This window comes from Cottoperca gobio, chromosome 12, assembly GCF_900634415.1.
Source record: "Cottoperca gobio chromosome 12, fCotGob3.1, whole genome shotgun sequence".
Lineage (NCBI taxonomy): Eukaryota > Metazoa > Chordata > Actinopteri > Perciformes > Bovichtidae > Cottoperca > Cottoperca gobio.
In genome coordinates this window covers 8,438,131-8,453,801 of record NC_041366.1, presented here as the reverse complement: position 1 = coordinate 8,453,801, position 15,671 = coordinate 8,438,131, and the positions used below count along the sequence as shown (strand labels likewise).

Sequence of the window (15,671 nt, the reverse complement as noted above, 5' to 3'; positions counted from 1 at the left end):
CTTGAAAGATAGAGGAATTAAGGGAGTAGAAGCATATGCAATGTTGAGCTGCAGGGGGCAGCACTGAGCTCATAGAGACTAAACCCCACTTTACACCAGCGAAGAAGAAAACGTAAACAGGAAGCAGGAGGAGAGCTGTTGATAAAGGTTAGCTGTGCATTTAGCTAACTTTCTAAATATATACACTTATTGTGCTGGTTGTGCCATACAAACCGCAACATTTTGTATCAGCAGTTTCAGAGTCAGTGTGGAAATTAAATGTTTAATTTACCGGCTAAATAAACGCAAGTTTAGCTTCATGCAGGTGAGCAGGTCCAACCTGTTTTTATAGTACTGCCCTGCAGTTGTTGTATCTATACACGTAGTAGCGTTTGACATTTGTTCAATAGACCCATTTAGATTTAGATTTTTGATGATGGCATTAAAATCACAGGTGTCATTAATGATGAACAATAGCTGCATCTCATTTTGGTCTTCCAGGTCCAGGGTCATGTTAGTGTCCATGCTGGATATCTGGCATGGCTTACTTACTACAGTAAATGGAATGTAGCCATCGGTAATTGGTTATTGGTTATTGGTTACACCTGTGCTCATTGCTGCTGTGACAATTATGTTTTCTCCAAAAAAGCCTATAACCTAAGACTGCTTGTTTTTATGGATTCCCAGAAGATCAATTAGAATTAAGTGTATCTTGTTTTCATACACGTTTCCCCTTAAAATCCACCTGAACTTTGTGATCATCAATTTAAAATTAGGTTTTGTGTATTTGAACAATGTTTATTTATACGACATGCTGTCAAAGTAATACATTTGAGAACATAAGATACCCTTTCAGTTTCTACAGGGGTGTGTCTGGAATGTCACAGGGATGCTCTCTCATCCCGAGCCCCTGGATATCACTTGTGGAACAAGAAAAATTAGCTCAGCTATATGAATTAAATGATTGTCTTAATATTCTTATCTTATCTGTTTGTTTTATTTTTTCAAGTTTGCCTCCTTAGATTACAATTCAAACAAACAAACTGTTTACACAGATTATTAATTCCATCCATCCATCGTCTACCGCTTATCCGGGGTCGGGTCGCGGGGGCAGCAGCTCCAGTAAGGAACCACAATCTTCCCTTCTCCGGGCCACATCCTCCAGCTCCGTCTGGGGGATCCTGAGACGTTCCCAGACCAGTGAAGAGATATAATCTCTCCACCGGGGTCTCCTCCCAGCTGGACGTGCCTGGAACACCTCCCTAGGGAGGCGCCCAGGTGGCATCCTTACTAGATGCCCGAACCACCTCAACTGGCTCCTTTCAACGTAAAGGAGCAGCGGCTCTACTCCGAGTCTCTCAAGGATGGCTGAGCTTCTCACCCTATCTCTAAGGGAGACGCCAGCCACCCGTCTGAGAAAACCCATTTCAGCCGCTTGTGTAGGAACGAAGATTGACCGGTAGATCGAGAGCTTTGCCTTCTGGCTCAGCTCTCTTTCCGTCACAACGGTGCGGTAAAGCGACTGTAATACCGCCCCCGCTGCTCCGATTCTCCGGCCAATCTCTCGCTCCATCGTCCCCTCACTCGCGAACAAGACCCCAAGGTACTTGAACTCCTTCACTTGGGGTAAGGGCTCATTCCCTACCCGGAGTAGGCAATCCACCGGTTTCCTGCTGAGAGCCATGGCCTCAGATTTGGAGGTGCTGATCCTCATCCCAACCGCTTCACACTCGGCTGCGAACCGATCCAGTGACTGTTGAAGGTCACAGACCGATGATGCCATAAGGACCACATCATCTGCAAAGAGCAGCGATGAGATCCTCAGGTCACCGAACTGCAACCCCTCTCCTCCACGACTACGCCTCGATATGCTGTCCATGAAAATCACGAACAGGATTGGTGATAAAGCGCAGCCCTGGCGGGAACCATCACCTTATCATGGTGGAGAGGTTTGTGTGTCCCTATGAACCTGAGAGCTGTGTTGTCTGGAGCCTAGTGCTCCTGGTAGGGTCTCCCAAGGCAAATTGGTTTCAGGTGAGGGGCCAGACTAAGAATGGTTCAAAAACGACCTCATGATAGAGAGGGAAAGGAAAGGAGAGACCCTGCCCCCGTCTGGAGCCAGGCCAAGAGGGAGGGCCCGACAGCGAGCGCCTGGTGGCCTGTTTTGCCACGGAGCCCGGTGGGGCACAGCCCGAAGAAGCTACGTGGTGCCTCCCATCCATCCATCCTGTGGGCCCACCTCTCATGGGTCGGGTGCGCTGACTTATATGACTTTATATGACTTACAAAAGTCATATAAAGTCACTTAAAACATTAAATTAAAAAAAGGTAAAAATTAGAGAATTGTGACGCTTGTTAAGTGATATCCTTGATTTCCCTTTCCCCTCTATCACACACAGACACACACACACACACACACACACACACACACACACACACACACACACACAGAAAAAAAAGCTTATTCTCCGTCTGGCACTTTCCTCACAGCACAGTTTCCTGTTTTTAGTTTAGCTAAATACAAATACATGACCTACAGGCTGTGTGTGTGTGTTTAAGCTATTTTGGGAAGGTATTAAGAGCATTAATTGTACCCTCACATTGATAACTACATGACAGAAATTCAAGCATGTCTAAATAATAGGGGATCACACATAAAATACAATCCTAAAATCTGTAGTTTAGGCAGGATGTCGACATTCTGGGGACAAACCGGTCAATAATCCTCTAGTTTGTCCCAATGAAGGTTTGAACAACGCAGTAATCTGATCAATTCTACCACTACCTATGTGAATTATGATTATGGATGTTTAAGCTCTAAAATAATACATTATTATGAAAGAATAAGCTTTTTTAAACTGAGTAAAGCTCCATTTACAGCGGACCTTGGTCTTATTTAGCAGTTTAGAAAATCCTATTGGGAGGCTGCACTCCAAGCAGCTCTTATCTAACAGGATGCTTGGCTGTTGAAAATGTCCTCTGTTGATTATTTGGCTGTTTTATGTTCACTTACATTACATTAAATAAATGACAAGGAGGATTATTATTACCATTGTTTTATGAGTGAAATTCTATAAATGGCATCGTGCTAGACAAATCTATTATCTCAAAAGTGTTCAACACTGTTTCTAAGAGTGTGCATAGCAAGTCATTCATGGCAACATGCCTCTCTACAAGCCACCTTGTATCGAGATGTACCTGAATCTCGGGTCACCATGTTCACCATGTCCTCCTCTGCAGGTCTCCAGCATGGCGAGCAGACGGGCTCTGAAGGCCGTGCTCATCGACCTGAGTGGAACTTTACATATAGAAGACGCAGCGGTGCCCGGGGCGCAGGATGCCCTGCACAGGTAGAAAACATCCCCCAAAACAAACGAGGGACAGGAGTGAACAATGTTGCTGCCAGGCTTTTGAAGCAAATACATCTTCTGTTATTATAGATTCATACGAATTATTGTATGTGCTTTTAATTGCAAGATGTTTGCTGTTGTGTTTGGGTGCTGTCAGGTTACGCCAGGCATCTGTAGCTGTGAAGTTTGTGACCAACACAACAAAGGAGAGTAAGAAAAACCTCCTGGAGCGACTGCAACGTCTCAACTTTGACCTCCAGGTAAAACATCCAAAGCCATATTTAATTCAGTGCAGATGCTTTTACTGTAATGTTCAAGTTTGAAATTCACATGAGGTTATTCGTAAACAGGACAACACTCAAGTGTTTCTCACCTCTGGAGTGCTGAGATATTGATATATAGATACTGACGTATTCCTGACTTGGTTTTTGAAAATTAACTTCACTCTTGCAGGAAAAAGAGATCTTCACTTCACTGAGTGCAGCGAGGATTTTGTTAGAGCAGAAACAACACAGACCGCTGCTGCTGGTGGAGGACAGCGCACTGGAAGACTTCACTGGTATGGAGCTATGAGTGTGCGTACGTGAGTGACGATGCTTCAGTACTAGTACATATTGAAAACATATTGACTAATCCTTTCCATTTCCAGGTCTTGACACGTCGGAGCCAAACGCTGTCGTCATCGGACTCTCTCCCGACCACTTCAACTACCAAACACTCAACAAGGCTTTCAGGTGGGAAACTCATTCATTCTTAAGTGAATCACAAAACATTTGAGTTTCATTTTTTGAGAGGTTTTCCCGGCAGGTTATATAACAGTAACAGTCTAGTTTTTCTCACTAGTATGAAAAACCAAAATGAAGTTTTTAATTTGCCTCTTTTAATTGACTCCTACTTTGTTAAATCATCTATGACCTTTACTAGACTTGCCTTTTGACCAGTTGAAATTGCTGAGTCATTGATATACTGACCTCCTTCTACCGTAGCAAAGTCAGCAACTCTGTGAAAATGCCATCTGAACTCCGTTGTATTTTCCCTTCTTTTTCCTGGTTATTATTGTTGATAGTGAAACCTGTATAATCGTGAATATTCCTCCCCAGAATGATTCTGAATGGAGCTCCTCTCATTGCTATCCATAAGGCTCGGTACTACAAACGTGAGGATGGTTTGGCCCTCGGCCCTGGGCCCTTTGTGACGGGACTTGAGTATGCGGCAGACTGTAAAGCTACTGTGGTGGGAAAGCCAGAAAAGGCCTTTTTCACACAGGTTAGAAATTAATATTTTTTTACATGTTTCCACCTTTTTGTATGAAAAGAAAAAAAGGACCAACTGTAGAATCCATTTTTAGTCAGATTTCTGTATTTCTTGTGGTTGTTTTTTCTTTTATTGTCTGAATTGATGGATATTAAACTTATAAAGGACCTATAAAGGAGGCCTCTCGTCTCATTGTCTTTTGTTTGTTTCCTTCAAATAGGCTCTTTCTGATTTAGGATGTAGCCCCACTGAAGCTGTCATGATAGGGGATGTAAGTACATTGTCAATTGTGATTCATTAACAGCAAGTTAATTAAGTTATTGTTCAGCATTAAGTGGAGAGTCTTATAGATGTGGAGTGGCTCATTTCTAAACAAGGCACAGACAGTGTGGGCTGTATTTGGGAATTAAACCTGCAACCTGTCTCACTCTAAATTGAAATATTTCTTTTGAATTATCATATGATGGTCAATTTTCAGTATTTGATTAAAAAAAACCAGCTTGTTGAAAATGTCTTTCTGTTGCTTGTGTAGTTTAGTAAATGTGGAGACTTTATTAAAAGTAATTTGTGGTGGTTTGTGCTGTTTTTCCAGGATGCCAGAGATGATGTCGGTGGGGCTCAGAATGCAGGAATATTGGGAATTCTGGTCAGAACCGGTGAGAAAGTTTCTTTCTTATCCTTCCAGTTCTTCTTTTTCTCCACCTAAACTTACCTGCCAACAATTGACTGTTGCACTTTGGCCAGGAATTGACTGTTTTATATGTTATGACTTCTTCATTAAATAATATAGTATAACTTTTCATGTCATTTTTGTATGGCATGCTCTACTATGACTTGCTCTGAGGCCATAACAAATAGCACAACTAAGATAAACTAAGATACTGCAAACAGAAACTGCACAGAAACTCAAAAGAACATAATAAATAAATAATAAATATAAAATAATTATGACATACTATAACATTTTTATGACATTATATATTTTTTATAATGTTTATATGGCATACTTTCCTATGACTTTTTTATATAAGTTTTATGGCAAACTATACCATGACATTTTTATGGCTTAGGCCTACTATAATTTGACATTTTCTTTGACGGCACACTATTGTGACTTTTTTACAAAAAAAGGATGGCCCACTTTACTATATTTTTTATGACATAATATACCCTTTTTTTATATGGCATACTATACTATGACTTTTTATAACATTTTCATAACATAATATAGTTTCAGCTTTTTTACGAGATAACTTTTTTATGGCATTTTTATGACTTTAAAAAAAATGTTTATGACAAACTATACCATGACATTTATGACTTCTCTATGGCTTAGGCCTACTATAGTATGACATTTTTATGGCCCACTTTACAAAAAAAAAAACAACGTACTATACTATGACATACAATATTATGATTTTATATATTTTATATTAACATTTTCATGGCATACATTACTATGACTTTTTTTTTTTAATGATCAAGGATGCACTCCGACAATTCCTTGTCCTCCAACCATTTCACCATTAGCTAGATTGTTTAACAGCCAGGAGTAAAGGGACCTGTGTGTAACGTTATCAAGCAACAAACAGTGAGTACGCTAACGGTTATCCTTTTCAAATGACGTCAAATCTAGCATGCCTCCCTGAACTACACAGAATCACCAACAACATGACTGAATTCAAGCAAACTCTATCATATAACCTCTTTGGACAAATATACATATTGAAAACAAGGTACAAAATGTAACACCTCAGAAAATGGCATTTGGGATTTCAATACTTTTTAAGACCCTGAGGACACACTGTATTATGATTATTGTTTTGTATTATTAATTGCATTCCAATTTCTCTCCTGTCAGGTAAATATAGAGAAGGAGATGAGAATAAAATCAACCCTCCTCCCTACATGACATGTGACAGTTTTCCAGAAGCTGTTGAACACATCCTGAAGAACCTGCTATAAGATAGAAGTAACAGCAGAACTCTACAGTTTCTTGCACAAGAAAGCACTCGAGTTGCCGGTTATCAATGTTATAGACTATTGCTGTTTGTTTGTTATTATTGTTGTAACACATTTGTCATTATGTCATAATGTAAATAAACATAAGTTTGAATGAATAAGTTTGTTTATTATTTCATTGTATTTGTCAGGCAGACTCGTATTTTCTCTCCCAGGCTGTGTATCTGTCCACCAGGTTTCGGGCCGAGGGCTTGGTGTGTGTGATGACTTCAAGGAAGTCAGCTGTTGTTGCAGTTTCCAGCTGGATGGCAGGCAAGTCAGTGTCTCCTGTGAAGGAGAATCCCAGTGAGGCTACATTGTTTTATTCAGGGACACTTGACAGAAAACATGGCTGTTTTAGGGGTTCATCTTCTCATGTAGTTGTAGGTCATTGAAATGCTGTGTGTGTGTGTGTGTGTGTGTGTGTGTGTGTGTGTGAGAGAGAGAGTGAGAGTGAGAGTGAGAGTGTGTGTTGTCCTACCGTCCTGATGTGACTCCAGAGCATCAAAGATCTTGCGGACTGGTCTCATGGCAGCCTCCTTACACACCAGTCTTATATCAGAGCCAGAGTAACCCTCCATCCCCTGAATAACACACAGTGAGATGAGGCATTTGAGGTACATAAGGTATGTTCTTTCTTCTCAGTTGCAACAGACAATAATGACACAAGTGAACACATTTTTATTTAATCCAAAACATGGCAAGTATTATTATATTAATTAAGAAAGGCAAAGAAAATGTGAAATAGATTAATTAACACCTGCTAAATTGTCTTAACAAGTCTTGCTGTAACGCACCTTCGCCAGAGTTTCATAGTCCAGCTCAGTTCGTAGCTCCACCCCTCCTGTGGAGCTGAGAGGAGGCAGCCAATGAGAGATCATGGCTTGGCGAGCTGTCAAGGAGGGAAGACTAACTAGAATCCTCTTCTCTAACCTCCTCAGCATGGCAGGGTCCAGTTCCCTGAGAGAAGAGCAGGCACAGTTATATCCTGAATAATACTTTTTGTGTGTGTTTAAACAATTTTTTATCAGTCAGTATGCACAAATGATTAGCAAATACACAAATGAAAGAATTATTGGAAAATATAAAAATCCAATATAAAGAGAATTAATGAATACACAAAGCTAAAAACACCATTCTCTGTTTAAGACTAGAAAAAAATAAAATATTCAAAAACATATTTTTCTTCTATACAATTATATTATCGACATTAAAAAGAAATGCAACCTGCTTTGTTAGTATTCAGTAACATCTTTTTTTTTTGTTGAACTGATTTCTTTATGTTTTTCTTTTTTAATAAGAGTTAACAGTGACTGCAAAACATGCTGCACGTTTAGCTAACTAAACATTTGATATTCTTTTAGGAAATCTGATTAGTTGTCACCAAAGAAGGATACAATACAAATGGCCATTGAGGTTTGTACATATACAGTATGTGATGTGTGTTGAAGTGTTACCAAGGCAGGTTGGAGGCAGCCAGTACAAACACCAGGTCCTCTGATCTGGACAGTCCGTCCATCTGAACCAGCAGCTCAGCTTTCATCCTGCGACTCCCCTCATGCTCTCCTCTGAAAACACACATCAGTCTGAGTTATATTCACCACCGCATAAGTTGTTGAATGCTCTTTATTGTGACACGAGTAAATAGTAACTATAGGTCAACCACGTCAGTCCATTGATTTCATTTGATTAGTAAAGAGCTTCATAACTATGGCTAAAGTGATCATTGCAGTTATTGCGCTTGGATAATCTTTTTTAATTATCTTTACTATACATGATGATTCAGAACTGTTTTCGTGTAGCTCTGATATTTTTTGTTGATTTTCATGAATACAAAATTATGAAAATCTGAGAAAACTTGAACAGAAAGAAAGTACATTTCCCACACTTTGTAGTTCAGCTCACCCCATGTTGGCTCCCCTCTGGCTCATCACTGACTCCAGCTCATCCAGGAAGATGGTGGATGGGGCGTGGTACCTGGCCAGGTCAAACAGAACCTGCAGACATAAAGATACATAACATACATTTACACAAATGCAAAGTATAGGACACAATATACACAAAATACAGATATTTGATGCATTTGACCGGCTGTGTGTGTGTTGAAGAATAACCTACCCTGACCAGTTTCTCAGAATCTCCTCTCCACTTGCTGACAATGCTGGAGGCTGAAATGTTGAAGAAGGTCGTCTTACACTCTGTAGCCACGGCCTTGGCCAGCAGCGTCTTACCCGTACCTGTGTATGTGAGTCCGAAGGTCACAATGCCAGGAAGAATTTCTAATTATTTTTTGAACTGGAAATTATTTAATGTAGGCCACTGATTAAGAACAAACATCACACTTTTCTTTTATCAGCAAACCTGATGAAGGTTTACAGCAGAGGAGGTCTTACCTGGGGGGCCATAGAGCAGCAAGCCCTTCCACGGAGACAGGATGCCTGTAAACAGCTGGGGGTACTTTTAAGAGGGAGAACGAGTTAAATAAGAAAACTAAAGTACAGACAAACCTGTGAGTAAATCACATAATTCGAAATGAAAATATTTTATATTGCAGACCAATCAGAAGCTGAGCTTTTGGCAAAGAAAACTGATTTGCTTGATGTATAGCTGTGTCAGTGCTGGAAATACCACATACCACAAATTATTCAGAATTGTAGGTGGCAAACAAGCAAATCACAAAACTGACCTTATACCCCAGAGAATGAATAATAATGGAGACAGAAGTTGGGGGTTGTGGGAAGGTGGAGGTGCGGTATTATTCAATAAAACATGCCAGCAGAACAGAGGAAAGACACATCTGTCCTCATCTCCGCCTGTAAATGTCAAGAGGATGCAGACAACCTGATTTGTTGTCATCATACCCATGAGAGAGGTCTAGGTGATGATGATAAAAGTGTGCGTGTATTTTCTGAGTGTGTGTGTGCCATGTTTTATTTGTATGTGCAATCTCTGTAGGCAGCAGCGAAATTGTGTGAATGTGGCCGTGTATATACATTCTACATGGCATTGCATGTGCGTGTGATCCAGCCTCCCTGCCCATCTATCCATCTGTGTGCTACCATATTATCCCAGGTATAGATTTAATGTCAGCCTAACAGACTAGCCTGACCCGCTGCCCTCCTTCTCTTTAAGTCCTTTAAAAGAGATGTATTCAGAATCGAAGACGGGCGACCGCAGCGGAAATACCAGTGTGCCCGGGCAGCGGCTGCACCTTAATGGGATAGACGACGGCCTCTTTGACTAATCGCTTTGCGTCCTCCGTGCCGAAAATGTCCTCCCACCGCACGTTGGGGCTGTGCAAATAGATGTCCTTTAGGGGCGCACACACAGACACACAGACACACAGAATTAGGCTTGTGTAAATAGGTGTCCTTTACAGTGAAACAGCCGATGAGGGAAATAGATAGAACCTGGGCCTTCATTAATACAGCAGATCAATCCATTCCCAACAAAGCTCTTCACTGCTCTCTAGTGGACATATTTGGTACCACTTAAAGCATATCTTTACAAGTAGGAGCCACAAGTTGAGATAAAATCAGCCTCGCTACATGTTTATAGCATGTGTTCCTTATTTGTAAGTGTTTGCAATATAGTGTTTGAGTGTGAGTGGGGGTGTGTGTGTGTGTGTGTGTGTGTGCGTGTGTAGTACCCTGCTTATGATCGCAGCAAGTTCTCTCATCTCACCGCTCAGTCCAGACAAGCCACTGAGGGGCTTCAGCAGCCGCTCCTGCATCACAGCATACAGTCATTATTATTGGTGGTAGTGTAGTACTATTAGTAGTTTATAGCTTAATTGTTCTGGTGGATTTTGTGCCACTCAAATGTATTAAGAAACATTCCAAAACATATTTTATTTTTTGCACGTTTCAGACTATAATTACCATGTGGTCTAAATCACTGCCAGCTCCTTTGACAGCATCATGGATTGAAACTTTGCAGTCAGTCATCTGGCCATAAGAAAAGATTTTTACTAATTTCGGCGAACAAAGGCATAATAAAAAGAAAACTGATATCAGCGATTCAGTTTCAAATTTCAATGAAACAGCGTGTACATATTTATCAGTTAATGTGTATGCTTTGTAATTATGAGGGACTTGGAATTGTCTGCTATTCATGTCAACCCCAAAACAAAAAAAGGTGCTGCCGTATGTAGTAATGTTTTCTTTTTTTATGAGGGATTTAAGAGTTAATTTATGTATGTATGTCAAAATACAATATACATCGTCAATATACACAAACATTGATTGTGTCACACATTCAAAAAGGGCAAATTTTAAGTAAAAATCAAACAAAAAATTAAAACATATTGGAAATTCTGGATAATTTCTGTAGAATTATCACCGATGACAGGGAATTTGGTTGATGGGATTTTCTGTTAACTTCTAGTCTTACTACATGAGAGTCAGTAATGCCTGGAATGTAAACAAATAAAATGTGTCCTTTAAAAAAATAAGGAACATCTTAATTCATAGAGAACAAAAGAAATCTCCCCAAGTACCTTTCTGTTCATGGCTGCCTCCCCAGCTGGTCCATTTCTGATGGAGGAAACGTTGAGACCAAACTCTGAGGACTCTGGAGGAACAGAAGAGCCATTCTCCTGGAAACACAGTCATCAGGACGTCAAATAATCACCTCTATTGTAATATTCTGATCTTTGTTGTTCTGTGTTTATTGCTATACATTTGTATGAGAACCGGCAGCTGTACTCTTGGCTGCGTTTGCAGACTGCGGGCTCTGTGACGGGTTGATTTTGGGAAGAGGCTTCACAGCTGAACAGGGACTCCTGTGGGACAAAGAGTCAAAAATATATATATATTTTTAAATGATACTTGCACTTCTAAGCACACCAGACCTTATTCAACATCACTGTCAAATCATTCTAATGTCTCTTCAAATCAATAATTACAATGTTGTGTTTGTTATTTATTTTATTTTGTTTATAAGATTGCCATGTATGGACAGTGTATGACTATTAAGTCCTGAACATTTAACAAAAAAGAAAGGTGGAAGAGATGGAGAAACTCACTTCTTTACTCCGCCACTTCTTACATTTCTGTTTTTACCTTGACATAAAAGAAAAAAGAAAATATTTATTGACTATAATTAAGATTTAATGAGTGCATCTTAATAATTCAGAATTTAGCAGCACATGGGTCGCATTGAGCATGATGTATGAATTCAGTGTTTTAGTGGAGGTCATATACCTAGTTCTGCTGTTCTTCTGGTAACTTTAGGATATTTCTGAAACTTAACGTAGTGATAACTCTCGTACTCCATCAACATTATCTCCAGATCGATGTTGTCACAGACCTCGAACCTCCTCACACTTCCATTAGTCTCCTGGTCCAAGGCCATTGCTGCAGACACGTAGCTGGTGAATGAACACGCACAAAGATCAAAAAGTAATACAAACAAGGTGAACTATGTCTGCTGTCTTGTGCTGTGAGCCTGGGGAGTCCAACATGATTTAGGTTAAAGGGTTTTGTTGATGAATTGCGTGGAGCCGATAAAGTCAGGCATTTTCTGTATAGACACACACACACATGTGTATGGCCTTCTGTAGGCTTGTTACTATAGCCCAAATATAAATTGATGTTAACTCAAACACCTGCTTATTCAGTAGCATATAATATAGTAATAGTACATGAATCCATAAATGTAAGCATGTTATACCCTTTTCCCTCTCATTATTTCTTTACTTAAATTGCATTTGTGTTCTGTCATTTGAAACTGTACCATTTGCTGTAACAAAACTTCATACTGACCCTTGCTCCAGCAGGTGGTGGTAAATGAGGATGAGGAGGTTCTTCCTCCTCATCTCAGTCCTCAACTCGTCCTGTTGGACAGCAACACAAAAAACACTCAGCACCTCAAACACAACTGCTGCACTCATGTTAAATGTTAGATGCTGAGACACACAATGCCAGTAGAGGGCGACACAATGCCACCTACCTGACTGGGTATCTAGGCAACCGGTAGACGCCGATTAATTGTGGCTCGACGGCTAACTGTGACAGTTAAGAAGTTGTTTTCTGCATAACCAAATGTTTAAAATACAACGACCTAGGCCTGTTATGATCAGTATAACGTTGCTTGTCATCTGAGAAAGTTAATTTGTCCATAAGCAGAGGAAGCTTACGTTGGCGATCTCCTAACAAGTGTCGTTGCTAGTTAACGGTTAGCTAAAAGTTGTTAGCTCACCAACAATTGTCCGTCAAACCTGTTAGAAAACACAAAAAAACAAAACCCAATATTCACTCACCGCTTCCCGGGCTTGGTGGGCGACTTTCATAGATTGAAATGAAAGCTCCATCGTGGTTCTGAAAGGTTAGTGAGACAGTGGTTATGATAAGTCAGTTCCAGATGTCCTTAAGTAGTTTCTGAGTAGTTTAGTCTGTTTACCGCAGTTGCCAACTTCTCCTATTGGCTGTCCTAAAAGTCGCTAAATGACGTCATCGCCTATTTGCATGTAATTGCAATGGACGCTGACCTAGGAGTAGGCGAGCTCTCACAGTGTCACAGTAGCATCGCGCAGCAGCTGCAGTCAGAGCAGAGAGGAGACCCGCACTCTCCGCGTCCAGATGGCAAATGAATCGCGCATGCGCAAAGCCGCCACTGATCCCGCCCTTACAGAGTGGGACGTAAATGTAACTGTTTCTTCACTGTCACACTAAAATAAATTATTGCATTTGACTCACTCAGCCTCAGTCACTTACTCACCTCGTTCACTGTGTATGTATGTGCCTCTCTGTGACATAAGATAAACATATAGCTAGCTCACCATGTCTAAACTGTATACTAAAAAATACAGAAAGTGGGAATTACACCCTCAATTCAAAGGCTGGTTGAAGCCGTTTATTGGAGATGATACACGGGCATACTGCCTGTATTGTAAGGCTGATTTATACCTCAAACTTTGTGATATAAAAAAACACGACATCTCAAAAACATACTCAAAAGGCAAAACCTTTTAACAGTTCAACCTAAAGCAAGCTGCCATTAATAAGTAAAAAAATTGACACGAGAGGCAAAATAAAAAAACAAGAATCAACAGAAGAAAGTTAATTTGTAGTTCTAAACATATTTAGGTTGCTTTTTAGTCACTTTTTGTCTATCCCAGGACGTTATTCCTCTCCTACAGCGTCCATTACAATTACATGCAAATGGTAAATTATTCAAATTGGCAACACTGGGAGAGTCTCCTCTCTGCTCTGACTGCAGCTTCTGCGCGAGACTACTGTGACACTGACCGCCTGTGAGAGCTTTGGGACGGCGGAGGGTTCACGGCAGCACCCGCTGCTCATTGAGGACAGTAACTGCAGAACGATACGTGCTTCACGTCAGAGTCTCCAAAACACCAGAAAGTCTCCAAAAGTCTCCAATAACACCAGAAAAAATCGCTAGATTTGTCGCTAGTAGCTTTTGACAAAAAAAAAAGTCGCCAAGAGGGTTTGGAAAGTCGCTAGACTTAGCTGACTTCTAATTGCCGCTAAAAAGGTCATTCTCTGTTCGCCGTGCCAGCTCTCCTCCGGGGAAGTAGTCTCCTCCAGTAGCAGCGGGGAGTGAGGCGGTGTGCTAGCTAGCTAGTTCTTGTCTCATTTATGGTCTGATAAACAGTAAACTCATCAAATTCCCCATATAAACTATCTTCCAAGCTGCTGTAGCATATTCAGTTTGCAAGTCAAGTGTGTTCATATTAGCAAATCGGCGTTACATGAAGGCCATTTTTTAAAAAGATATTCGTTAGCCGTTCAAATAACAATTTGTTTTAAATCCTGACATCAGGATTTTAGAGTAACTTTTACAGCCGTAGCCGTGTGAACCTCATTAATAGAGATTCTAGTTCACTTGTGATTACATAAAATAGCGTTACTCTCAACAAGAGAAGAAAGACGAGTAGCTAAAGGCACTTGCTCTGGGTTAGCTAATGGGAATGCTATGGTAACACTAGAAGATAGCTAAATAAAACCGAATATTTCAGGAGTAGTTGTGAAGTTGTTTAAAGTCATTCTCATTCACCACTACCAGTTGATGAATCCAGTTTAAGTAAAACAATGTTAGCTCTATTTTTGGCTCTTCATGTAATGTTGGACTTTCCTCTCAAGCTAACATTAGTTGCTAACTTTGTGTTTTGCTGTTGGTCAGGTAGTAAACGGTGGGTTATGGAAACCACTTCTGCCAGGAAAAACTGAGCGGAAGGTTACTGAAGATAAATATAAAAAAACACTCAGAGATATTAAATTGAATTATGAGATACAATGTCAAAATTATAAGTCATTTATAAATCAGAATTGTGAAATCGGGGTGTTGCGAGATATAGCCTATCGGTATTGACAGTGATATTTAAAAGGTGAAATATTGATATATTACATGAATATAACGTTATGAAACACGCAATACACAATGTTAAAAATTAATTTGACTGATAGCATTTTTTTAAATTATCAATATTATTATTTATTGTTTTCAAACTTTCTATATTATTTTTGGCCGAAGAAAATCTAAAATTATTGATTCATACAGTTTAAGACAGGGGGTCTTGAACGTTTTTCAGGCCAAGGACCCCCAAACTGATGGAGAGATGGAGCAGGGACCACCTACTATATATATTAGGGGACGAACATCATATTATGTTTTTATATATAGATTTGCTTTAGCAGCAGAACTGAGAAGTTCACAATTGAAACAATTCTGAATAAAAACTGATTGTCACAACAAAATAACTTAAATAAAATATGAAATATTGGAAAATTAGATTAAAGAAACTTGAATTAAAGACAACAATGAATTAGATGCTACTTTGTGCAACGTGGTGATACTTTAGGATACGACAGTATGTGGTGCGCTGTGCGGCAGACTTTCTGTTACTTGGAGGTATTTTGTTGTAAATGTTTTGCTAAATTATAATTGTGTAATGCATTGTTTGGTAGAGGATTGTCTTCACTAGCTTTTAGTGGGAACCTCCATTTGTTATTGATATCCAACATAATATATGAATTAATAGAAATAAAACATTTACAACTGCAACATTAATGGATTACTATAATAATACCTTTATTAGTGATTTATTTATAATTGACAAGCTTT

General features: G+C 39.8%; 2 protein-coding genes across 5 annotated transcripts; one reads left to right on the top strand and one right to left on the bottom strand.

The window, feature by feature from the left end:
• Nucleotides 1–13: 13 nt before the first annotated feature.
• hdhd2 (haloacid dehalogenase-like hydrolase domain containing 2) lies at nucleotides 14–6,699 on the top strand. Of its 3 annotated transcripts, XM_029445038.1 has the most exons (10): nucleotides 14–147; nucleotides 3,220–3,329; nucleotides 3,487–3,589; nucleotides 3,783–3,888; nucleotides 3,979–4,063; nucleotides 4,430–4,595; nucleotides 4,804–4,854; nucleotides 5,176–5,239; nucleotides 6,069–6,174; nucleotides 6,445–6,699. In XM_029445038.1, exons 2-9 carry the CDS (start codon nucleotides 3,229–3,231, stop codon nucleotides 6,137–6,139), a joined length of 747 nt encoding a protein of 248 aa, XP_029300898.1. In that variant the 5' UTR covers nucleotides 14–147; nucleotides 3,220–3,228; the 3' UTR covers nucleotides 6,140–6,174; nucleotides 6,445–6,699. The 3 variants fall into 3 exon arrangements, with proteins under 3 accessions (XP_029300898.1, XP_029300897.1, XP_029300896.1); XM_029445037.1 differs by having other exon boundaries at nucleotides 6,069–6,699; XM_029445036.1 differs by lacking the exon at nucleotides 6,069–6,174 and having other exon boundaries at nucleotides 15–147.
• On the bottom strand, nucleotides 5,995–13,137 carry katnal2 (katanin p60 subunit A-like 2). Of its 2 annotated transcripts, XM_029445035.1 has the most exons (17): nucleotides 12,987–13,137; nucleotides 12,847–12,904; nucleotides 12,350–12,420; nucleotides 11,789–11,955; nucleotides 11,611–11,647; nucleotides 11,265–11,367; nucleotides 11,083–11,181; nucleotides 10,466–10,531; nucleotides 10,234–10,311; nucleotides 9,796–9,894; nucleotides 8,978–9,041; nucleotides 8,703–8,821; nucleotides 8,490–8,581; nucleotides 8,042–8,152; nucleotides 7,382–7,544; nucleotides 7,066–7,168; nucleotides 5,995–6,872 (listed from the first exon to the last, which is right to left on the bottom strand). In XM_029445035.1, the coding sequence occupies exons 2-17, from the start codon at nucleotides 12,895–12,897 to the stop codon at nucleotides 6,733–6,735; spliced, it is 1,563 nt and encodes a 520-aa protein (XP_029300895.1). In that variant the 5' UTR covers nucleotides 12,898–12,904; nucleotides 12,987–13,137; the 3' UTR covers nucleotides 5,995–6,732. The 2 variants fall into 2 exon arrangements, with proteins under 2 accessions (XP_029300895.1, XP_029300894.1); XM_029445034.1 differs by lacking the exon at nucleotides 12,987–13,137 and having other exon boundaries at nucleotides 12,847–12,979.
• Nucleotides 13,138–15,671: the final 2,534 nt, after the last annotated feature.

Excerpts from the sequence above, each read along its gene's own strand:
- hdhd2 (XM_029445036.1), top strand. The coding sequence starts at position 3,229 with ATGGCGAGCAGACGGGCTCTGAAGGCCGTGCTCATCGACCTGAGTGGA. Across the intron at positions 3,330-3,486 it reads GCGCAGGATGCCCTGCACAG|GTTACGCCAGGCATCTGTAG; the intron begins GTAGAAAACATC and ends GGGTGCTGTCAG. Across the intron at positions 5,240-6,444 it reads GGGAATTCTGGTCAGAACCG|GTAAATATAGAGAAGGAGAT; the intron begins GTGAGAAAGTTT and ends CTCTCCTGTCAG.
- katnal2 (XM_029445035.1), bottom strand. The coding sequence starts at position 12,897 with ATGGAGCTTTCATTTCAATCTATGAAAGTCGCCCACCAAGCCCGGGAA. Across the intron at positions 11,648-11,788 it reads CAGAAGAACAGCAGAACTAG|GTAAAAACAGAAATGTAAGA; the intron begins GTATATGACCTC and ends TTTTATGTCAAG. Across the intron at positions 9,895-10,233 it reads TTGCTGCGATCATAAGCAGG|GACATCTATTTGCACAGCCC; the intron begins GTACTACACACG and ends GCGCCCCTAAAG.